The 23,505-nt window shown below is 62.9% G+C and overlaps 1 protein-coding gene across 2 annotated transcripts; it reads right to left on the bottom strand.

The window, feature by feature from the left end:
* Nucleotides 1–352: 352 nt before the first annotated feature.
* On the bottom strand, nucleotides 353–23,426 carry NUMA1 (nuclear mitotic apparatus protein 1). Of its 2 annotated transcripts, none has more exons than XM_065834090.2 (26): nucleotides 23,339–23,426; nucleotides 20,641–20,713; nucleotides 20,199–20,287; nucleotides 18,995–19,074; nucleotides 18,275–18,357; nucleotides 18,115–18,195; nucleotides 17,557–17,641; nucleotides 17,039–17,177; nucleotides 16,137–16,285; nucleotides 13,559–13,676; nucleotides 12,823–12,940; nucleotides 11,777–11,917; nucleotides 11,487–11,609; nucleotides 7,491–10,673; nucleotides 6,848–6,889; nucleotides 5,997–6,065; nucleotides 5,805–5,903; nucleotides 5,494–5,712; nucleotides 4,402–4,559; nucleotides 4,093–4,309; nucleotides 3,009–3,291; nucleotides 2,795–2,931; nucleotides 2,074–2,244; nucleotides 1,759–1,860; nucleotides 1,511–1,681; nucleotides 353–731 (listed from the first exon to the last, which is right to left on the bottom strand). In XM_065834090.2, the coding sequence occupies exons 2-26, from the start codon at nucleotides 20,680–20,682 to the stop codon at nucleotides 696–698; spliced, it is 6,135 nt and encodes a 2,044-aa protein (XP_065690162.2). In that variant the 5' UTR covers nucleotides 20,683–20,713; nucleotides 23,339–23,426; the 3' UTR covers nucleotides 353–695. The 2 variants fall into 2 exon arrangements, with proteins under 2 accessions (XP_065690162.2, XP_065690155.2); XM_065834083.2 differs by lacking the exon at nucleotides 23,339–23,426 and adding an exon at nucleotides 22,508–22,671.
* Nucleotides 23,427–23,505: the final 79 nt, after the last annotated feature.

Below are 23,505 nucleotides of genomic sequence, written 5' to 3'. Positions count from 1 at the left end.
CCCTGAAACCACAGGTGTCAGTGACACCGGAGCGGAGCCTCGGCCGCGCTGGCAGAGGGACGGTGGCCCCGGTAAAGCCGTGACAAGGCTGATGTGGGGACAGAGGAGCCGCTGTTGTCCCCAGGGCTGTGACACTGGGAGCTGCCGCTGAAGACAAATAAATTAAAAGGAGAAAAGTAGGAAAATGAGAGAAGGGTCCCCTGGGGCTGCCAGGGCTGTGGTCAGTCCCCAGTGGGACAGCTGGAGTGACAAGAGGAAGGTGACACTTTTCCTCCCCTCAGGACGCAGTAGGGGTCCCTGGCTGTCACCACGGCGTGTCCCCTGGGTGCAGGATTGAGCCAGGACCCCCAGAGCAGGAGAAAAATACAATTTATTTACAAGTAGAAACACTTTAAAAATGTCACCGTCCCCTCCACGCTGTCCCCAGGGGCTCCCAGGATGCTCCATCCCCCCTGTCCCCATCCTGGGGGGCTGCAGGATCGGGACCCCCCACCCCGGGTGCAGATGTTGGAGGTGCCCCCGTAGCCCAGGGACAGCGGTGGGACACAGGGCAGTGTCACATGGGGAAGGTGGCCCCATCTATGTCCCCACAACCAGGGCTGGTGGACCCTGGTGGGGCAGGGAGAGGTGGAGGGACATGGGGGAGCACAGGCTGGGGACAGGGGACACTTCACCCTCCCCGGGTTGGGGCCACCTCAGACTTTTGTGTCCTTGACTGATCGGCGACTGGGCTGGAAGGGACAGAGCAGAGAGGGGAGATCGGTGAGCATCACCAAACCCCTCCCAAAGCCCTGGGGGGGGTGTGTGCCCATGCTGGGACCCCCCACAGTGCTGCAGGGACAAGGCCACCCCCCCATGACAACAGGGACGTGTCCCCCCCCATTCTCCCCAAGATCCCAGGGCAGGGGGTCAGGGCACTGCGGTGACAATGTGCATCCCCTCATATCCCCCCCCACCCCATGGGGGGCTTGGGTACCAGGTCTGAGTGCCCTGGGGGTGTCCTGGGGTCACAGGGACCCACATGTGTGGGTGCCCTGGGGGGTTTGGGTGCCAAGGGGGAGTCTGGGGGGTAGTGGGTGCTGGTTTTGGGTGCTCTGGAGTGGTTCATGGGCCATGGCGGGGAGAGGAAGCAGGTGACACATTTAGGTGCCCTAGGGGGGTTTGGATAACAAGTCTGGGTGCCCTGGGGGTGTCCAGGGGAGAGGGGTGACAGGTTTGGGTGCCCTGGGGGAGGTTTAGGGGTGCAGGTGACATGTTTGGGTGCCATGGGGAGGTTTGGGTGCCATGGAGGGTGCGGGGGGGGGGGGGGTGAAAGGTTTGGGTGCCCTGGGGGGGGTTTAGGGGTGCAGGTGATACATTTGGGTGCCATGGGGAGGTTTGGGTGCCATGGAGGGTGTGGGGTGAAGGTGACAGGTTTGGGTGCCCCGGGGGGGGTTTAGGGGTGCAGGTGACAGGTCTGGGTGCCCTCGGAGGGCTCTGGGGACCCCGTGGGGGTTGCAACTGTCCCTACCTTGCCCTTGGGGGACTTGGCGCTGGCGATGCGGGGGGAGCGGCGGGCGCCGCCGCTGCGGGGGGTGCCCTTGGGGGTGCCTTTCCGCCCGGCCGCCCGGCGCAGGAGGCTGTTCCCCAGCTTCTTGGGGGTGTTGAGGATGCTGAACACCAGCGGCTGGCGCTTGTCGACCTGCAGGGACAGCGGGAACATGAGCTGCAGGGGCAGGACGGGGAGTCCGGACCCCCCAGTTTTTCCCCCATCCGCACCTGCTTGGCTGGGGGCTGCACTTGGCTCCTGCGGACGAGCTGGGAGCTGCGCCGCTCCCGCGGGGTCTGCGGCCGCGGGAAGCAGCTCGTCGGCTTCTTGGACTGGAAAAGAGGGGACAAAGGGGACAGTGAGCCCTGCGGTCACCCCCCGGGGAGCTGGGGACACAGAGGGGCTGCAGGGAGGGGACAGGAGGCGCAAAGATTCCCCTCCTGCCAGCTCTGTCCCCAAGGCCCCCGGCAGGCACCTCAACACCTGGAGAACACCTGCAGGTGTCCTCCAGTCCCACCCCATCCTCACTGTGTCCCCAGCCTCACCTCGGGGGTGTCAGGGCCCTGGTGGGACTCGTCCGAGAGGCGTTTGCGCTGCTGGCGGGTGGTGATGCCGGTGCCGATGGGGCCGGGCTGCATGCTGGCGCGGCGCAGCGTCTCCTCGGGGTCCCCTGTCTTCATCTCCTCGTCCGTGATGGTCCCCAGGATGTTGGAGGGCTGGAGGCGACACAGAGGAATTGGCACCGACGCTCCTGTGCGCCGATGAACCCCAAACCCCAACGCTGGGAGTTGTGGGATCACAGAGTGTCCCGAGCTGGAGGGACCCACAGATCATAGAGTCCAAGTGCTGTCCCTGCACAGGACACCCCACAGGTCACCCCGTGTGTCTGGGGACGCTGTCCGGTCTCTTCTTGAACACTGTCAGGTTGGGTCATGACACCTCCTGGGAGCCTGTTCAGTGTCCAGCACCTCTGGATGTCCCACTGACCCTCCGTGGCACATCTCCTGCCATAATTACTATTATCTCCCACAAAACATCATTTTTACACACCTGCAGGATCGCTCTATTTTTATAATAGAGAAATTAAAACTAATTTTTGAATCAATCTTTCCCCACAAGCCTTCACTTCCCATGAGAACACCACAAAATCGGTGGCTTCTCCTGAGAGGACGATAAACCCGTCCCTTTGCTCAGCAAAGCCACCGAGATGCTTTGAGCAGGATGTATTTGAAGCTCCGTTTGGGGTGTTTAATTCGGAACCCTTACCCGGCTCTCCAGGGGGTAGCAGGTTTTGAGGTGTGGGGGGCAGGCGCGGTTCCGCTGCTGCAGCTCCGCGATGCGGTTCCAGTCGTCCAGCTGCTCCGGTTCGTCCTGGCACGTCCCCAGGTAGAAGCTGCTCCGCCCTAAACCCAAAGCAGAGTTCAAGGGGTGTCCTGGGGGTGGAATTAACCCCCAAAGCCCCCCGGCCGCCCCCACGCACCGAGGCTGGAGCTGCTGCCGCCCCCCTGCAAGCGCCGCAGGGAGCTGCGGGTGACCGGCCGGTAGCCGGGGAGCCCCAGCAGCGCCGAATTGCTGGGGGGGTCCTGGGGGGAGGAGGTTTCCAGCTTGACCAGGGACTCCTGGGAGGAGAAGCTGGCGAGGGAGCGGGTGGAGGTGGCCGAGCGCAGGCGGCTCCTGCCAGGGTCGGCGTTCGGGGGCGGAGGCGCCGGGAGGCTGCGGAAGGAGATGTTGGCGCTGGAGGGTTCCTCGGTCTTGGCTTGTTTCTGGGGGGGAAATCCAGAGATGGTCAATCACAGGTGGTTTGGGTTGAAGGGACCTTCCCAGCTCCCCCAGTGCCACCCCTGCCATGAGCAGGGACATCTTCACCAGCTCAGGTTGCTCAGAGCCCCGTCCAGCCTGGCCTGGGATGTCTCCAGGGATGGTTCAGCCACCACCTCTCTGGCCAACCTGGGCCAGGCTCTCACCACCCTCAGGGCAACAGTTTCTTCCTCATATCCAGCCTCAATCTCCACTCCTTTAGTTTAACCCATCACCCCTTGTCCTATCACAACAGGCCCTGCTCAAAAGTCTGTCCCATCTTTCTTATGGGCCCCTTTTAAGTCTGCAATAAGGTCTCCCTGGAGCTTCTCTTCTCCAGCTGAACACCCCAGCTCTCTCAGCCTGTCCTCCCAGCAGAGCTGTTCCAGCCTCGGGTCATTCCTGGGGCTCCTCTGGCCCCTCTCCAGCAGCTCCATGTGTGTCCTGTGCTGAGGACCCAGAGCTGGACCAGCACTGCAGGGGGGTCTCACCAGAGCGGGGCAGAGGGGCAGGATCCCCCAAACCTGCTGCTCACGCTGCTGGGGATGCAGCCCAGGACACGGGTGGATTTCTGGGCTGCAAGCGCACGTTGCCGGCTCATGTCCCAACTTTCACCCCCAGCACCCCCGAGTCCTTCTCCTCAGCGCTGCTCCCCATCCCTCCATCCAGCTGGATTGATCCCGGGGGTTACCCCAACCCAGGTGCAGGACCTTGCACTTGTCCTTGTGCCCCACGGACCCCTCCCTGCCCCATGGCCAGGCGCTCACTTTGGTCATGGTGATGTTGATGGTGGTGCGGCGCCGCGCCGAGCGGGTTTTGCAGCCCGAGTCGAGCGAGACATCGCCCAGGGAGCCGGCGCTGCTCTCCAAGCGCGACCGCGTCCGGCTGGGGATGGGGGTGAAGTAGAGGCTCTCCAAGGACTCCACCTTGTGCGGCAGCTGCTGCGACGCCACCGACGTCTCCAACCGCGAGCGACCGGCCTTCCTGCAGAGACGGGCGCGAGGGCGGCGCTGGCACCGGGGTTTTTGCGGCACCGGCAGCAGGACGGGCTCTGCCGAGCCGCGCGGGGATGGTACCTGGTGGAGTTGAGCGGCTGCGCGTCGTCCATGCTGAGGTCGAGGCTGTCGGCGCTGAGGTCCGCGGGGTTCTGGTTTAAAGTCTCCTGGCCCTTCAGTGTGTCCGGCGTCACCTGGAACTTGCCAAGATCCCGGAGCTGCCGATTGGCAAATTCAACCTGGATGGGAAGCGGGGAGGATGGGAGAGTGTGGCCAGCAGGTTGTCCTGCCCCTCTGCCCTGGTGAGACCCCATCTGCAGAACTGGGGCCAGATCTGGGCTCCCCAGTATCACAGAATCATTTTGGTTGGAAAAGCCCCTCAAGATCATCCAGTCCAACCGCTCCCCAGCCCTGTCCCTGCCCCATGTTCTGAGAACCTCCTGTCCGTCTGTCCAGCCCTCCAGGGATGGTGACTCCAGCACTGCCCTGGGCAGCCTGTTCCAATGCCCCACAGCCCTTTGGGGAAGAAATTGTTCCCACATCCAACCTCAACCTCCCCTGGGCAACTTGAGGCCGTTTCCTCTGCTCCTGGCGCTTGTTCCTGGGGAGCAGAGCCCGACCCCCCTGGCTCCAAGCTCCTTTCAGGTAGGACAATGAATCACTGGAGAGAGTCCAGGGAGGGACACGAAGATGCTGAGGGGTCTGGAGCATCTTTGTGTGAGGAAAGGCTGGGAGAGCTGGGGCTGTTGACCTGGAGAAGAGAAGCTGAGAGGGATGTGATCAGTGCTCAATATCTCAGGGTGGGTGTCAGAGGATGGAGCAGACTCTGTTCAGTGGTGCCCAGTGCCAGGGTGAGGGGCAACGGGCACAGACTGAACCACAGGAGGCTCCATCTGAACATGAGCAGAACCTTGTGTGCTGGGAGGTGCCAGAGCCTGGCCCAGGCTGCCCAGAGCGGGTGTGGAGTCTCCTTCTCTGAGACATTCAAACCCCCTGGGATCCTGTGTGATCTGCTCTGTGACCCTGCGTGATCTGCTCTGTGGCCCTGCTCTAGGTGGGTTGGACTGGATGATCTCCAGAGGTCAATTCAACCCCAGCCATCCTGTGATTCGTGATCCTCTCAACAAACCAGTGGTGATGAGGAGGAGGAGGCTGAAGCTCCATCACACCCACCTGAGCCTCCAGGCTGCGGACCTGGCTGCTGAGGTTCCTGCAGCTCAGCTCCGACTCCTTGGCCTGCAGGACGCTCCGCTCCAGCTCCTTGGCCAACCTCTCCGACTCGCTCCGCAGCTCCGCGTTCTCCTTCTGCAGCTGCTCCATGGCCTTCAGCTTCTCGGCCAGGTCCTGGTTCTGCTGCTTCTTTGCGTCATAGTGGGTTTTTGCCTTTTCCATCTGCGATGGCAGAGAGAAAACCAATCAGGCTTCCCCGTGACACGCTGCCTGGAAGGATGGGGACACTGGGGACATGCCAGCCCCCGCCATACCTGGCCTTTGTAGTGCTCGGCCGCTTGCTCCTTCTGGGCGAGCTGCGCCTGCAGCTCCGTCACCTTGTCCTGCTGCCGGGTGGCTTCTGCCTGCAGCTCCTGCGGGGAGGGAAGGGACCAGCTCAGGGTCACCCACACGTCCCCTGGAAGCCACCAAGGGCTCAGCCCTCCCGGTTTTTGGTCCCTATTTACCTTAACTCGCTGCTGCTGGCTGCGCGTGGCTTTCTCGTGCTGGCTCAGCTTTTTATTCAGCTCCTCCACCTGGAAGGACACGGCTGGGTCAGCAGGAAATCAGACAAGCGTTTCGGTTGGGAAAGCCCCTCAGGCTCATCCAGTCCAACCGCTCCCCAGCCCTGTCCCTGCCCCATGTCCTGAGAACCTCCTGTCCGTCTGTCCAGCCCTCCAGGGATGGTGACTCCAGCACTGCCCTGGGCAGCCTGTTCCAATGCCCCACAGCCCTTTGGGGAAGAAATTGTTCCCCACATCCAACCTCAACCTCCTTCTCCAGCCCCTCACTGGCTCCATTCCCTTCTCTCAACTTGTTCCAGCACCTCAAGGGCTTTCTTGACATGAGGGGCCCAAAACTGCCCCAGGATTGGCGGTTTGTCCTCCCCAGGTCCCAGCACAGGTTCGGTCACTGCCCTGGGCCTGCTGGCCACCCCAGTGCTGGTCCCAGCCAGGATGCTGTGGCCTCTTGGCCACCTGGGCACACACTGGCTCGTGTTCAGCCGCTGTTGAACCAGCTCTGAGTACAAGACCCCCATCTACAACCGTCCCACGGAGGAGCACGTCCCCCCTTGATGATCCTCATGGGTTCCTTCCAGCTCAGGGTATTCTAGGATTCTACAAAGCTGGCAGGTTTGGGCACTCAGTTCCCACTTCCCAGGTCAAAGGTCCAAGCCCAGAGACCCAGAGCCACACGTCCTGCGGCTCGGTCCCCACTGCAAACGGTTCAAGAGAGGAGAGCGGCTCTGGTGGCACGGGGCAGCAGACAGGGCTGGGCGCTGTCACTGATGAAGCAGCCAGCACGTTGCACGAGTTACCTGCTTGGTTTGCTCCTTCCGCAATACCTCCAGCTGCTCCACCTGCCAACACAAAGCACAGAAGTGAGCATGGGGATGGTCTGGGAAAGGCTGTTTGGGGAGTGTGTCCCAGACCCCCGTTCCCAGGCTGAGCAGGAGGATGAGGATTCAGGGCTGTGGAGGAGACCAAAAGGGCAACGGAGCTGGTGAGGGGCTGGAGCACAAGTGTGATGGGAGCGGCTGAGGGACCTGGGGGGTTCAGCTGGAGAACAGGAGCTGAGGGGAGACCTTCTGATCTCTGAACTGCCTGAAAGGAGCTTGGAGCCAGGGGGGTCGGGCTCTGCTCCCCAGGAACAAGCGCCAGGAGCAGAGGAAACGGCCTCAAGTTGCGCCAGGGGAGGTTGAGGTTGGATGTGGGAACAATTTCTTCCCCAAAGGGCTGTGGGGCATTGGAACAGGCTGCCCAGGGCAGTGCTGGAGTCACCATCCCTGGAGGGCTGGACAGACGGACATGAGGGTCTCAGGACATGGGGCAGGGACAGGGGTGGGGAACGGTTGGACTGGATCTTGAGGGGCTTTTCAACCACAATGATTTTGCGATTCTAAGGAATCGTGTTTTCCTGGAGAACCCCCCACCCACCGGGGAGATCACTGGAGCCCCCACCTGCACCGTCAGCCTCTGCCTCTCCTCCAGCAGTTTCTTCCTCTCCTCCAGCGCCGCCGCTTTGCTGCTCTCATGTTCACTCCTCATCGCCTCCAGCTTCCGCGCCGCCTCCTCGGCCTCTTGTCGGCTGCCGGCCACCAGCTCCTCCGACGCCGCCCGCAGCCGCTCCATCTCCCGTGCATGCCGCTCCCTGGCCTGGCTCAGCTCCGCTTCCAAGTGCTGCTGCCCGCGGCTGCGGCTCTCGCCGAGGCCCCGGTTCTCCTCCGCCAGCCGCGCATTCGCTTGCTGCAGCCCCGCCAGCCGCGCCGCCTGCTCCGCCGCCTCCGCCTGCAGCCGCTGCACAGCCTGGTCCTGCTCGGCCGACCGCTCCCGCAGCACCGGCAGCTCGGCCGCCTCCAGCTTGGCCCGCGCCAGCTCCGCTTGCAGGGCAGCCAGAGTTTTCCCCCGCTGCTCCAGGTCCTGCCGGTGCTGGCTCTCCAGGGAGGCGCGCTCGGCTTGCAGCTGCTGGTAAAGGAGCTTGAGCGCCGGCAGCTCGGCAGCAAGCGCCTGGGCAGCGCCGAGCTCCTGCTGCAGCGCGGCCAGGAGCTGCTCCTTCTGCAGACACTTGTCCTGGCAGATCTTCGCCTCCTGGCGCAGCTCGTCCTCCCGCTGGCTCTGGCAGTGCCGGTCCCTTTTCAGAGCCTCGATGGCCAAGCGCTGCTTCTCCATCTCGTCCTGGCACCGCTGCACCTCCACCTTCATCAGCGAGCACCTCTCGGCCGCGCGGGAGGCGGCGGTGGCCATCTCTGTCTGCAGCACCCGCAGCCTCTCCTCCAGCTTCTTGCTCTTCTCTGACTCGGCCAGGATCAGGCGCTTCAGCTCCTTGCTCTCCCCTTCCTTCTCCGTCACCTGCCGGTGGAGGATGGAGACCTCGTGCTCCAGGCTGCCGATCAGGCTGTTCTTCCTCTCCAGCTCCTGGACACACTGGGCCACTTGCTCCTTCCAGTTCTCCTCGGAGCGGCCCTTCTCCTGCGCGGCGGAGCGGAGGGACGCCAGCTCTTTCTCGGCAGCGGCCGCGGCGGTTTTGCTCTGGCTCAGCTCCCTGCCCTTCTCCTGCAGCTCCTTCCGCAGGGCGTCCACGGTGGCGTCGTGCAGAGCCTGCGTCGACCTCGAGGCTTCCAGAAGCTTCTGCAGCTCCAACACCTTCTCCTTCTGCTGGGCCGCGTCTCTCCTTGAGCCCTCCAGCTCCGCTCGCTCCACCAGCGCCGCCTCGGCCACCACTCGCTCACGGGCGGCCATGGCCTCCTGCTGCTCCCTGCACTTCTGCTCCAGCCCCTCCACCCGCAACCGCAGCGCCTGCATCTCCTTCAGCTTCTCCTGGGGAAGGTCTCGGTTCGAGCCGGGTTCCTGCTCCCTGGGATGGGTTTTCTTCTCTGAGCTTTTGACGGATGCATCCTTCGAGCAGGTGGCTTGGACGCCGTCCCTTTCCCGCGGCTCGTTGTCCACCTTGGCGGCGGCGAGCTCTCCTTTCAGCTTGCTGACCGTCTTCTGCAGGTCCCTCAGCTCCTCGCCCTGTGAGACGTTTTTCCGCCGCAGCTCCTCCATCTCCCCGTCCTTCTCCTCCAGCAGCTCCCGGGACCGTTCCAGCTCCTCCCGGTGCACCGACCGCTCCACCCTCTGCTCGTTTAGGGAGTTTTGCAGCTTCACCTCCAGCTCTGCCTTGCGGGTTCGCTCGGCGGCACAATCCGCCTTGGCCCGTTCCACCTCCTGCCGCAAGCGTTCAGCTTCCTCCTCCCAGCGCGCCAGGTCCTGCTGGTGCTCCCGCAGCGTCTCCTCCAGCCGGGCGCCCAGCAGCGTCACCTCCCCGGACAACTTCTTCATCTCCACCTCCACCTCCAGCTCCCGCTGCCGGCCGGTGGCGGCCGCCCGGGAGAGCTCGGCCTCCGCGTTCCGCAGCCGTTCCGCGGCGGCTTCCAGCTCCTTGGATTTGAGTTTTTCCTGGGAGAGCTGCTGGGAGAGCCCCTCCAGCGCCTCGGCAGCTCGCCGGGCATCGGCCTCCAGCCCGGCCGCGCGCTGGGCTGCGGCTTGCTCGGTGATGGCCACCTTCTCCCGCAGCGAGGACACCTCGGCCCTCAGCTTCTGCTCCTCGCCCTCCTTCTCCTTTGCCCGCGCCCGGGCGCTGGACAGGTCGGCCTGGAGAGCGGCCACCTTCTCCCGGTGCTCGGCGGCCAGGCGTTCTGCCCGCGTCTCCAGTGCGGTCGCCTTCTCCTGTTCGGCTCGCAGCTGCTGGCAGACCCGGCCGTGCTCCCGGCTCAGCGCCCGCATCTCCTCCTCCAGCCGCCCACGTTCGCCGTCCTCCCCTCGGGCGGCGGTGGAGGCTCCGGTCGCTTTCTCCCCGCTCTCCTCCAGCGCCCGGCGCTCGGCCGGCTCCTTGTCCCACTCTCGCAGCAGCTGCTGCCTCTCCGCCTCCAGCTCGGCGATCCTGGCCAGGCTGCTCTCCAGGCTTTCGGCTGCTCGCCTCTTCTCATCCTCCAGGATCCCCTCGGTGTTCCGCAGGGATTCCTCCAGGAAGAGCAGCCGCTCTTGCAGGCGCGTGTTCTCCCGCGCCAGCTTCTCCCTGTCGGCCAGCCTCTGCTGGCTGTCGCGCAGCCTGCCCTCCAGCTCCCGCAGCCGCGCTCGCAGCTCCTCCGCCGCTCCCTGCTGCTGCTGCGCCCCCAGCTCCAGGATCCTGCCCTCCAGCTCGCTCACCCTGCGGCTCAGCTCGGCCTTCTCCTCCGCCCAGGCGGCCTGGCCGGCGTCGCGGGCCTGCGCCACGGCCTGCAGCTGGTTGCTCAGGGCGGTGTTGGCCTCCCCGAGCTGCTGGAGCTGCTGCAGGGCTGAATCTCTCTCCCGCAGCGTCTTCTCGTGCTGGGCGTCGATGGCGGCCAGACGCTCGGCCTCCGCCGCGTGCCTGGCCGCCGCCTCGGCCTCCCGTGCCCGCAGGTCCTGCTGCAGCTTCTCCTGGGCCCGCTGGCTCTCGGAGAGGGAGCTCTGGAGGTTGGCGACGAGGTTGCCCAGCTGCTGCTTCTCTTCCTCGAAGCGGCCGCGTTCGGATTGCAGGGCTGCCTCTCGCTGCTGCTTCTCCTCCTCCAGCTGCAGGACAGTGGCCTGGAGCTCAGCCCCTTTTGCAGTGAGGCCGGACACCTCCTGCTTCAGCTCCTCCAGCTGCCAGAGAGAAGAATCACACAATAATTTGTGTTGAAGGGACCTTAAAGCTCCCCCACTGCCACCCCTGCCATGACAGGGACATCTTCAGCAGCTCAGGTTGCTCAGAGCCCCGTCCAGCCTGGCCTGGGATGTCTCCAGGGATGGTTCATCCACCACCTCTCTGCCCAACCTGGGCCAGGCTCTCACCACCCTCAGGGCAACAATTTCTTCCTCGTGTCCACCCTGAATCTTCCTCCTTTAGTTTAACCCATCACCCCTTGTCCTGTCACAACAGGCCCTGAAAAGTCTGTCCCATCTTTCTTATGAGCCCCTTTTAAGTACAGAAAGAATCCCAGAATGTCAGGGATTGGAAGGGACCTCAAAGATCATCCAGTCCAATCCCCCTGCTGGCGCAGGAAAGGACGCAGTAAGGTCTCCCTGGAGTCTTCTCTTTGGAAGGGGGGGAAACAAAACACACCCATTCCCCTGTTTTTACTTGAGCTGTATCCAACAGCTTCACCTTCCCCCCCAGCACAGCGGTGCATCCCAGCGCACCCCACTTTCCCCTCAGTCTCGTGCCATCCCACCCCCTGCAACCAAGCGCCTTTTCTCACCACGCAGGAGCTGCCCCATGCTGGGGGAGCCAGCAGCTCCCTGGGAGCCATATTCCCAAATTTGGCACAAAAGGGGCACCCACGGAGCACTCAGCCCCACAACCCCCACCCAGCAGCAGAGGGCAGGCGGCTCTGCCCCACACGGCTTTGCTGGTACCCCCAGCACCCGCCGGTTGTTGCTGTAGGAGCCAGCAGCTCCTTACAGACCCAGCTGTACCTTCAGGACGTCCCCCATGACCTCTCCCTTCTCCTGGGCGCTGCTATCCCCCAGTTTGGCCAGTTGGTCATCCAGCAGAGAAATCTTCCCCCGGAGAATCTCAACCATCTCTTCCGAGCATTTCTGGGGACAGAGATTGGGGACAGAACACGACGTGAGGCGAGGGAACCCCCAGTTTAATCAATCGCACAGCTTTGTTTCGGGGTTTCCCTCCTCACTGCAGGGACAGCAGCTGACACGGAGGCTGTGGGTGCAGCAGAGTAGGGGACACCCCGACGGGACCCCCTCACCTTCTCGTGCAGGGCAGTGCGCAGCTCGCTCTCCAGCTGGCCCTGCTTCTCCTGCGCCTGCACCAGGGCCGCGTTGTGCTCCTCCGACAGCTCATTCAGGGCCTCCTGCAGCTGCACCAGGTGGCTGCCGATCTCCCGCAGCTGCAGAGGGAACAAAACAACGTTCCTGAGGAGGGACAGAGGGGGCCCTTGGCGGAGCACGGCACCCAGCAGCACCCACGGACATACAGGCAGCTCCACCCAGTACCTATTTCTGCCACCAGGATTTCCCTTCAGGTCAGGATCTGGAGCCAAAAACAGGCTCAGTCAAGGGGTCAAGGTCACACCAGGCCAGCGGCAGAGCGTGTGTTGGTGACAACAGCTGAACGTGAGCCAGTGTGTGCCCAGGGGGCCAAGAGGCCACAGCATCCTGGCTGGGACCAGCACTGGTGTGGCCAGCAGGCCCAGGGCAGCGACCAAACCTGTGCTGGGACCTGGGGAGGCCAAACCGCCAACCCTGGGGGCAGTTCTGGGCCTCTCACGCCAAGAAAGGCCTTGAGGTGCTGGAGCGAGTTGAGAGAAGGGAACGGAGCTGGTGAGGGTCTGGAACACAAGTGTGATGGGAGCGGCTGAGGGACCTGGGGGGTTCAGCTGGAGAACAGGAGCTGAGGGGAGACCTTCTGATCTCTGAACTGCCTGAAAGGAGCTTGGAGCCAGGGGGGTCGGGCTCTGCTCCCCAGGAACAAGCGCCAGGAGCAGAGGAAACGGCCTCAAGTTGCCCAGGGGAGGTTGAGGTTGGATGTGGGAACAATTTCTTGCCCAAAGGGCTGTGGGGCATTGGAACAGGCTGCCCAGGGCAGTGCTGGAGTCACCAGCCCTGGAGGGCTGGACAGACGGACAGGAGGTTCTCAGGACATGGGGCAGGGACAGGGCTCAAGTAACAGGTGGACTTGATGACCTTGAGTGGCTTTTCCAACCAAAATGATTCTGTGATCAAAATCTCCTCCCTGGCTCCCACCACAAACCATCGGGCTGTGGGGACACGCAGAGGACACAGCGCCCCGTACCTTGAAGGAAAGGTCCCCGTTCTCCTCGGAGAGCTGGTTGATTTTTCGGTCCATTTGGCCTTTCTCAGTCTTCAGGTCCTGGCATTGCCTGAGGGCCTCGTGCAAGCGCAGCATCAGGCTGGGGGAGAGCAGAGGAGGTCGTTATGTTGTGGCCCAGCAGGGCACAAAGCAATGTGGGGAGGGACATCGCTGGGGACCAATGCTGCTGGATATGGTTGGGGAAATTCAGGTTTCAAGGCATCTCTGCACTGTTGTGAGAAACCACCATAAGATGGGGACAGACTTTTGAGCTTGGCCTGTTGCAACAGGACAAGGGGTGATGGGTTAAGCTAAAGGAGGGAGATTGAGGCTGGATGTAAGGAATTGATGCCCTGAGGGCGGTGAGAGCCTGGCCCAGGTTGGGCAGAGAGGTGGTGGCTGAACCATCCCTGGAGACATCCCAGGCCAGGCTGGACGGGGCTCTGAGCACCCTGAGCTGGTGAAGATGTCCCTGTCATGGCAGGGGTGGCACTGGGGGAGCTGGGAAGGTCCTTCAACCCAAACCATCCTGCGACTCCCTGACTGCTGAAGCCATCGCCTCCCTGGGTGCAGAGGAGATGACACAGAACAAGAGGAAGGTTTGTCCTCACCCCCGTTTTGTGCTTTGCTGAGGAAGAGACAACACGGAGCGCGGGGACGCGGGAGTGACCGGGACCAGCCCGGCAGGAGGGCACGGACGTCCCCCACCATCCCTTACCTCTCGTTCTTCTCCCGCAGCTCCTCCATTTCCTTGGGCTCCAGCTGGTCGGCCGCTTGCTTCTCGTTGAGCAGAGTCAAGCGCTCGATCCGCTGCTGCATCATGGTGATCTGAGCCTCTGGGGAGGGTGGAACAGAGAAAGGGCCCGTTACCATCTTTTTATGGCACCTGAAACCCCCCCAAAACAGCCCAGCAGAGGATGTGTGTCCTTCTCCCGAGGGAACAGCGTGTACTATCAGCAAGTTTGCTGGGGACACTAAGCTGGGAGCAGTGGTGACACTGGAAGCTGTGCTGCCATCAGAGACCTGGACAGGCTGGAGAGCTTGGCGGGGAGAAATGGAATGAAATAGAACAAGGGCAAGTGTAGAGTCTGGAATCTGGGCAGGAACAACCCCAGGTTCCAGTGTAAGTTGGGGAAGGAGCTGTTGGAGAGCAGTGTAGGGGAAAGGGAGCTGGGGGTCCTGGGGCCAGCAGGGTGAGCATGAGCCAGCACTGGGCCCTTGTGGCCAGGAAGCCAATGGTACCTGGGGTGGGTTAGAAGGGGTGGTCAGTAGGTCAGAGAGGTTCTCCTGCCCCTCTGCTCTGCCCTGGGGAGACCACACCTGGAATATTGTGTCCAGTTGTGGCCCCTCAGCTCCAGAAGGACAGGGAACTGCTGGAGAGAGTCCAGCGCAGCCACCAAGATGCTGGAGGGAGTGGAGCATCTCCCGTGTGAGGAAAGGCTGAGGGAGCTGGGGCTCTGGAGCTGGAGAAGAGGAGACTGAGGGGGGACTCATTCCTGGGGATCAATATGGAAAGGGGCAGTGTCAGGAGGATGGAGCCAGGCTCTTCTGGGTGACAACCAGTGACAGGACAAGGGGCAATGGGTACAAACTGGAACACAGGAGTTTCCACTTAAATGTGAGAAGAAACTTGTTCCTGGTGAGGGCGGCAGAGCCTGGCCCAGGCTGCCCAGGGAGGTTGTGGAGTCTCCTTCTCTGCAGACATTCAAACCTGCCTGGACACCTTCCTGTGGAACCTCAGCTGGGTGTTCCTGCTCCATGGGGGGATTGCACTGGATGAGCTTTCCAGGTCCCTTCCAACCCCTGACACTCTGGGATTCTGTGGTGAGGAGCCACTGCACAGAAACCCCCCACAGCAGGGCAGGAAGAGCCGGGCTGCTCACACAGCTGCTGCTTTGGCCACAGCTTTTGTTGTCCAGAATGTATACAGGAATACGAGAGGGAAGAAGGAACCTGCAGGCTCCTCCACACACGTTTGGGGAAATCCCCAGGGTGGAAAATGTTTGAGATGCGGATGGCAAGACGCCTACGCCTGCCAGCCTGCGCCAAATCATCTGGCACAGGGACCAACAGGCATCCCCGAGGTGTTAAAACAGCATCGGAGCTGCCTTGGCTCCCATCAGCCGGGATTTCTGCTTCACGCTTCGGTCTGGATTAATGGGAAAGGTCCCCTTTGCCCAGCATGGAGGGGGAGGCAGCAAACCCCAAGTTGCCCTGTCCGCTCTGGAAAACAGAAATGCCCAAAAGCCACAAGCCATGTTCACCTGGGGTCTGTCAGGATGGACCATGCACGAGCACAGCGACAGTGGGGCCAAAATCAATGATTCGGATGAGGGAACAGAGTGACTGTCAGCAAGTTTGCTGGGGACACCAAGCTGGGAGCAGTGGTGACACTGGAAGCTGTGCTGCCATCAGAGACCTGGACAGGCTGGAGAGTTGGGCGGGGAGAAATGGAATGAACTAGAACAAGGGCAAGTGTAGAGTCTGGAATCTGGGCAGGAACAACCCCAGGTTCCAGTGTAAGTTGGGGAAGGAGCTGTTGGAGAGCAGTGTAGGGGAAAGGGAGCTGGGGGTCCTGGGGACAGCAGGGTGAGCATGAGCCAGCACTGGGCCCTTGTGGCCAGGAAGGCCAATGGTACCTGGGGTGGGTTAGAAGGGGGTGGTCAGTAGGTCAGAGAGGTTCTCCTGCCCCTCTGCTCTGCCCTGGGGAGACCACCCCTGGAATATTGTGTCCAGTTGTGGCCCCTCAGCTCCAGAAGGACAGGGAACTGCTGGAGAGAGTCCAGCGCAGCCACCAAGATGCTGGAGGGAGTGGAGCATCTCCCGTGTGAGGAAAGGCTGAGGGAGCTGGGGCTCTGGAGCTGGAGAAGAGGAGACTGAGGGGGGACTCATTCCTGGGGATCAATATGGAAAGGGGCAGTGTCAGGAGGATGGAGCCAGGCTCTTCTGGGTGACAACCAGTGACAGGACAAGGGGCAATGGGTGCAAACTGGAACACAAAAGGTTCCACTTAAATTTGAGAAGAAACTTTTTCATGGTGAGGGTGTCAGAGCCTGGCCCAGGCTGCCCAGGGAGGTTGTGGAGTCTCCTTCTCTGCAGACATTCAAACCCGCCTGGACCCCTTCCTGTGGAACCTCAGCTGGGTGTTCCTGCTCCATGGGGGGATTGCACTGGACGAGCTTTCCAGGTGCCTTCCAATACCTAACATTCTGTGATTCCATGAAAATCACAACAAAAATCACCAAAACCAGATGAGGTCCCACCCCGCACCCCAGGCCGTCCCGTTAGCAACTGACCCTTCTCGGCAATGAGCTTGCGGTTCTCTGCCAGCTCCACCTCCAGCTCGTCCCGGTTCTCCCTCTCCGCAGCCAACTGCTTCTTCAGGCGGCGCAGCTGGAACTGGGGGGTCTGCATGACGTCCCCCATGGGCGAGGCGGGCGGCATGCTGCGGACAGGCAGGCGCGGAGCTCCGTTATCCCAGCCCAGTCGGACCCGCTCTGATCCCCCTCATCCTGGTTTAAGTTCCCCCCAGGTCTTGGTTTAAGTTGGACATGAGGCAAAGGTTCTTCCCCCAGAGGTGCTGGACACTGAACAGGCTCCCAGGGAGGTGTCACGGCCCAACCTGACAGTGTTCAAGAAGAGACTGGACAGCGTCCCCAGACACACGGGGTGACCTGTGGGGTGTCCTGTGCAGGGACACCAGTTGGACTCCGTGACCTTTGCGGGTCCCAACTCAGGACATTGTGTGATTCTTTGATCTCAGGGGCAGGTTCAGAGCAATAACTGACACCTTGTCACCGCTCTCCTCATCCACACCAACCCCTGAGCATCTGATGTACAAAACCTGCACCCGTCCCAGGGCGAAACATCCATCTCCCCTCATGCCAAAGCTGGGGCTCCACCACAGAGCCCCCCACAACACAACCCTGCTCCCCCAAACCCACCCGGGCCAGGAGAGGAGCACACGCCACTCTGGGAAGTGTCGGTGCTCGTTAGGCTGAAATGAGCTGGGCTACAAGGAGCTAATTACAGCCCGAATAACCCCAGTACTGCGCAGCTGTGTCAACAGGACAGCACCACAGCAGAGAGGGGGACCCCATCGAGCCACCGTGCATCCCAGTGACACCTCCACGTGCCAAAGCTGCCCTGTCTCTACCCCCCACCCATCCCTTCGGTCGTGGTGAGGCTGAGCACGTACTTGTTGGTGCGGGAGGAGGAGGAGGAGGAGGAGGAGGAGGCGATCTTCTGCAGCTCCAGGAAACGCACCTTGCACTTCTGCGGCGCGGGGAGCAGCGGGGACGGCTCCTCGGAGCTGCTGCCGGACGAGGACGGCGGCGCTGGGAATGGAAACGAGAGAGAAGCGGGTCGTGATCTTTACATCAATACCAGGTTTAGCAGCCGAAATCCCTAATGCGCAAGGAACCGCAGATTCCACCGGGATGGATCAGCCCGGAAAGCTGTAAACTGCCTCGCGGCCCCGTCCCGCTGGCTCCTGGCTCTCCGCTCCCACCGCGGCGCTTTGGGCGGCCGGGGAAGCTGCATTTCGGCAGCATGTGCCACAAAACCCAGCTGGCACTCGGCCATCGATACAGCAAACTTGTCAGTCTGACCCGGTGTGAACCGGTGCTGGTGAGAACACCGGGCCTGCCGCTCGGCCAGGCAAGGCATGGGATGTTACGGGTGCCGCAGCAGAGGCAGCTGGGCTCCAGCGCTCACCTTTCTGCTGCAGAAACTTCTCCAGGTTCTCATACAGGCTCTCCTCATTGTCCAGCACAAATTTGAGGATCGACGCCAGCTCGACCTGTGCCCAAAGAGCCGTGGGTCAGAATCACAGAATCATTTGGGTTGGAAAAGCCACTCAAGATCATGGAGTCCAACCGTTCCCCACATCAGCACTGCCCCACGCCCTGAGAACCTCCTGTCCGTCTGTCCAGCCCTCCAGGGATGGTGACTCCAGCACTGCCCTGGGCAGCCTGTTCCAATGCCCCACAGCCCTTTGGGGAAGAAATTGTTCCCACATCCAACCTCAACCTCCCCTGGGCAACTTGAGGCCGTTTCCTCTGCTCCTGGCGCTTGTTCCTGGGGAGCAGAGCCCGACCCCCCTGGCTCCAAGCTCCTTTCAGGCAGTTCAGAGATCAGAAGGTCTCCCCTCAGCTCCTGTTCTCCAGCTGAACCCCCCAGCTCCCTCAGCCGCTCCCACCACACTTGTGCTCCAGTCCCTCACCAGCTCCGTTCCCTTCTCCCCACTCGCTCCAGCACCCCAGACGTGGTTACCTGGGTCTCGTAATCAAATTCGTTCCAGTCCGCGGGGCTCCCGCAGCTCATGGACGTGTGATACAGGAGCAGCACGGCCACCTGAAACAAACCAAGTGAGCGTCACCACCCCGGGTCGATCATCGCCACATCACCCGGGAACAAAACCCGCCCCAGTCACCTTGGCCAACGCCAGCTCCTCTCCCTCCAGCAGTTTCTGTGCCGACACCAGGTTCTCGGCGGCCGATTTGTGCTTGCAGTGCTCTGCAAACCGAAATCACAGTCTGACCAAATGCAAACGGTGTATTTTTGTTGTATTCTACCAACAATACGCTTCTAACGTTACCAAATAATTTTGACAAAGAGGAGATCGTTGTTTATCGCTACAACTTATGGAGCCTCCCGCTTGGCAATAAGTATCAACAATCCTTTCAAAAAAACACAAAACAAACCAAAAACACACCAAAAAAAACCCCACAAAACAGCAACAGGAGTTGGGCTCGATGATCCCTGTGGGTCCCTTCCAGCTCGGGACGTCCTGTGATCCATCATACAGGAGCCCCTGCCACCCCCAGGTGACACTGTGCTGTGTCCCCAAGGAGAGGAAGTGCCCAGCGGGCTCAGCCTTTGCCATTAACACCAACAGGGCTTATTTTTCCTCCCTCCCTGGAAATTTAACCCCTTGTCTCCCTCTCAGCATCTCCCTGCACCTTTCGCTCCTCGGGCACCAAGAGCGTCCCACCTACAGCAAGCGGTCCAGGAGAGACCCAGCCGAAACACCAGGGAAGTCCCGCTTCCCCATCAGGATAAAGGGTTTTCCAGCAGGATTAGGGCCAGGGGACACCAAGCAGGAACAGGAGACACCGAGCAGGGCCGGGGGACACCGCGCAGGGGCTCTTACTCTGCAGGAAGCCGCGGATGAAGGAGATTCTCTCCGGTAGTGGTTGCTCCAGCACCGACTCCCCCTCCTCGCTCCTGTGGCTGGAGAAGAGCAGGGGGTGCGTTAACACTTGGCTGAGGGGTTAAACAAAGAGACAGAGCTGACCGAGCAAGGGGCTGGATCCTGGGCATCGCAGGAGCCGGGGCAGCAAAGCCTCACTACATGGGAGACCCCACGCTGGGTTTTCGGGGGGGCTGAAGCTGCGGTTTGTCGCTCCCGTTCCAGATCACGCTCTTCCTCCCCAGGCGTCAGCACAAAATGAGCCCGTGCGCTTCAAACTTGCGCTCGACCGGCGCCACGTTGTGCCCTTCGGTTACTCCCGGGGTGCCCAAAGCGGGGACTCAGCCGGCACGAGGATCTTCTCATCCTCCCGGCTTTCCCAGCTCGTTCCCGGTGCTGTCGGGAGCTCCCGCCCCACTTCCCGAGCTCGGTCAGGCCCGTTTAGTGAGCACACGCCGCCGGTGATCCTGGCTTATCCGAGCCGGAGCGCAGACCCAGGAGGAGATTAACCAGCTCTGACTGAATCCACGCTGGGTGCGGGCGGCTCCTTCCTCCCCACCCACCGCGGGCAGATCCCGGCTCTCGTTAACACCGCGCGGGAGGTAATTAGAGCAGCCGGGCTCCCACCAGAAGGCTTGGAAGGCAACGCCGTGCTCGGAGCCCACGGCAGCCTCCCAATTTGCCTCACCGGCTCATTAGTGACACGGAGCAGAGCGCGCTCGGTATCGGCTCCGACGCTCCAGCTCAAAGGCTTTAATCGCCCTTGGGAGGGATTCCTCCCAGCCCCACGTTCCTGCCCGCCCGTGCGATGGAGCAATCAGGTCCCATCTTTCTAATTGGCCCATTTCAAGCCTGGAAAAGCCATAATAAGGTCTCCCCGGAGCTTCTGTTCTCCAGCTGAACACCCCAGCTCTCTCAGCCTGTCCCCCAGCAGAGCTGGTCCAGCCTCGCATCATTCCTGTGACGCTCCGGAGCGGAGCAGAGGGGCCGAATCCCCTCCCTCGATGGACTTTCCCACACGGGGCGGCCAAAAAGGCTCCTCAGCCCATCCAAGGCGGGTTTACACGCGAAGGAGCCGCGGGGCGAGGGCACAAGCCCCGGGATTCACCGGAGCCTCAGAGACCCGGCACCGGCTCTGCCGGAGGAGGAAAGTCCCCAAACTCACATTTTGTTGATGATCCTGATGAAGACGCTGCAGTCCTGGAGCTGGGCCAGATCATGGAGGGGGTCGGCACAGACCTGTGTGCTGTTCACCTATAAACCGGGGCGAGACGGTCAGAAGCCAACGTCACCCCGCGCCGTGTCACCCGTGACCTCCCCATCCCGGCAGGGGACAACCGACCCTTCCGACACCCCCTCCCCAAACCCAACAGCGCCTTTCTGGCCCCACCGCCGGCTCCTGGGCAGCTGGCATGAGCTGTTCCGGCATTTCTGGTTACTCCAGAGGAACGGGGAGCAAAGTGGCTCTGCCAAACACCCCGGAACAGCAGGGACACGGCTGCCCCGGCCACAAAACCCCGGTGTCATGTCCCCAAGGAGCTTCCAGTGACAGCACCGGCCAGGACCCCCTGTGTAGAACATCCCACCAGGGGAAAAAGAGGCTTTACCCAAGCGAGGAGAGCCGCGGCTCTCGCGCCGTGAAGAGGCATCTTGGCGAGGCTGCCAGGTCACCGCCCGGACCTAGAAACGCCAACAACGGGGGGAATAAATTCCAAAAAAGCACAAAAATTAATGCAAACCATCATCATTAGGTTAATACAGAGCTTGCACGCAGCACCAGTCACTCGTGTCCATCGAGAGAGGACGCGTCCTGCTGGTTTTCGGCCGGATCCCCTCCCGCAGCCCCTGGGATGCTCCCCTGGAAAAACCAGGTGCTCAGGCCCCTCTGTCCCCTCCAAACTTGGCTTTAATAGTTTTGTAATAGAAATGTAGAGGTTTGGCTCCTCAGGATCCCGCTCAGCCCCCGCGTCCGGGGAAGATGCGGCGTCCCGGTGGGTCCGTCCGTCAGGTCACACCGCGGCGGCACAAAACAAGCGGTTGTGGTTCAGGCTGTGCCAAACCATGGGGATCCCCAGCCTGTGCGCCCACTGGGGATGGTGTTTCCCCAGCACCGGCACCACCGGCATCCCGGGAAAACCCAGAAAAACACGAGCAAAATATTGAGAGCGCGGTTAAAGCGGCAAAATCCGGTATGTACGGGGACGCCGTGCTGAGAACCGCGGTGTCCCCGCCGGAGCAGCAATGAATCCCCGGGCGCCGCCAGGAGAAGCGGACGCAGATCCCGGCGTGGCCCTTGGGGAGCAGAAGGGACCGGGGACCAGCGATAAACAAGCACCAAACCGGGCAGGAACAACCAGCTGAGGGCAGCGGGAGAACGGGGGGGGAGCTCCCACACAACCCACGGCGGGGGGGGGGGGATTTAGAAAAATAGAAAGAAAAATAATGGAGAGAATTTGGGGCGCCGGGGGCTGAGCTCCCGCAGCTGCTCTGGCTGCGCGGCCACCGAAATGCGGGTGGGACAGGAGCCGCCACGTCCCCCCCACGGCGACCTCGGCCTCCCGGTGCCACCGCGGTGATCCGGGAGTGGAGGTGAGGGCCAAAATCACCCAAAATAGCCCCACTGGGGAGGGGGTTCCTCCTCACACCCCCATCGCTCCAGGCCGAGACGCAGCCGACCCCGGGAGCACGGGTGTGACGGTTTGGGGGGACGCGGAGCCCCCGCTGCCCACGCCGGATCTGGGGGGAGACGGATCCTGCCTCCAGTTTGGCTCCAAACCAGCCCCGCCGCCCCCGCGGCCGGGTGGTGCACCCCAAAATTCCACCCGAAAACTCGGGGCGCACCAGCCCCGCGTCCCGGGGACAGGACGGGAAGGGACCCGCTCCTGCGTCACCGGTGCCATCGGTGACAACAACACCCCCCCTCCCGCCCCGGCTCGGATCCGGGAGCGGAGACCCAGGGGGGGCGCTGGCTGGGGGGCCGAGCCCCGGTGTCGGTGCCGGCCATGGCGCTGCCCTTTGCCGCGCCCCCCCCGCGGCCAAACGCGGCGTTACGCAAGCTCCGGAGCTCCCGTGGCCCGGTGCCCGCGGCCCCCCCGGGACGGGACGGGACAGGACATGGGGGGGGGTCCCGCTGCGGGAAGCGCCCAAAGGTCGGGAGGGTGGGGGGGCTGACCCACAGGAGCCCCCCAGCGCGGGAAGGAGGAGGAGGAGGAGGAGGCGGGGAAGGGGGGGGGGACACGGCGGCCACCCCGAGCGGGAGCGCCCGGATGTTGGCAAAACCCAACGGGGCCGCCCCGCGTCCCGGCGCCGGGGGGGGCGGGGGTTCGCGTCTTGGGGGGGGATCGGTGAGCACCGGAGAGGCAGCGAAGGGCTGGGGGGGTGGGCGAGGGGGCGGCGAGCTTGGCCACCCCCCCTCCCCGCTTCAAAAAAACAAACAAGGAAGAAAGGGGATCAAAGTCTTTGTTCGGGTCTTACCGGGGGCGCTCGGCGGCGCTCGGGGCGGGGGGGGCGGTTCAAGGGGCCATGAGCGGCGGGGGGGGCCGCGCACAAAAGAAAAGTTGTTGTGGCTGCGGCGCGGCTGGCGGAGCGACGCTCGGTTCCCGTTCCCGTTCCCGTTCCCCTTCCTGGCCCCGGGCCACCCCCACGTCACCGCGCCGGGGCCGCGCAAGTTAAAGGCGCAACGGCACCGAAAGGCGCTGCTGCCGGGGGGGGGGCACCGGGATGAGCCTCCCACACTCACCCCTCCCCCCCCCAAACCCGGCCGTGGGGGCGATCGCTGCTGTCACCCCGCCGCTCCCTGGGACCCACCGGGTCCCCGCGGGGTGCGACCCCCCCCGGCTGCTTCCCAAAAATTCCGCCCCCAATCCCCAAGCAGCCCCAGATTCGTGGGGACCGGACCCACCGCTGGGGCTGCGGGACCGCCGACTGCACCCGGGACCTCCCCGCTGTCACCGGGGGGTGGCGGGGGGGTCGCTCGTCCCTCGGGGACCCTCCCCGGGGCGCTGGGGCCGCCGCGAGCCCGGCCAGGGCGGAGGGGGCCGGGGAAGGGGATTTTAAACGGGCCCCCGCGGCAGCAGAACCGCCCGTGGAGCCGGGGGGGCGGACGCGGCTCCCGGGCGCTGCAAAGCGCCGAGAAGCGAATGGGGGCGCCCTGGAGGCCCCGCACTGGATTCCCGCCGCCCCCCCCGCCCTCGCTGCTGTGCCCGGTGCGGGGTCGGTGGGGGTGGGGGGAACAGACCCCACCTCACCCCCGCCCCCCGGTGTCCCCGCCCCGTGGTCCCGACCGACCCCCCGACCCCCTCGTACCGTGTCCGGGGCCGCCCCCCCGGGCCGTTCCGCCGCCCGGATTCAAACGGTTTGTCCCGCCCCCGCCGCTTCCCCATTGGTCGCTGGCGGGGTGGGGCGCGTCACGGGGCGAGGAGAAGGCAGGTAAACTACCAATCCCGGCGTCCACTTCTAGGCGCGCGGGTCTC

This window comes from Patagioenas fasciata, chromosome 1 (assembly GCF_037038585.1).
Source record: "Patagioenas fasciata isolate bPatFas1 chromosome 1, bPatFas1.hap1, whole genome shotgun sequence".
NCBI lineage: Eukaryota > Metazoa > Chordata > Aves > Columbiformes > Columbidae > Patagioenas > Patagioenas fasciata.
The sequence above is the reverse complement of the archived record's forward strand: the minus strand, read 5'-3'. Positions and strand labels throughout refer to the sequence as shown.

Excerpts from the sequence above, each read along its gene's own strand:
- NUMA1 (XM_065834090.2), bottom strand. The coding sequence starts at position 20,682 with ATGCCTCTTCACGGCGCGAGAGCCGCGGCTCTCCTCGCTTGG. Across the intron at positions 16,286-17,038 it reads TCCTCCTCCCGCACCAACAA|CATGCCGCCCGCCTCGCCCA; the intron begins GTACGTGCTCAG and ends GCCTGTCCGCAG. Across the intron at positions 6,066-6,847 it reads GGAAGGAGCAAACCAAGCAG|GTGGAGGAGCTGAATAAAAA; the intron begins GTAACTCGTGCA and ends GTGTCCTTCCAG.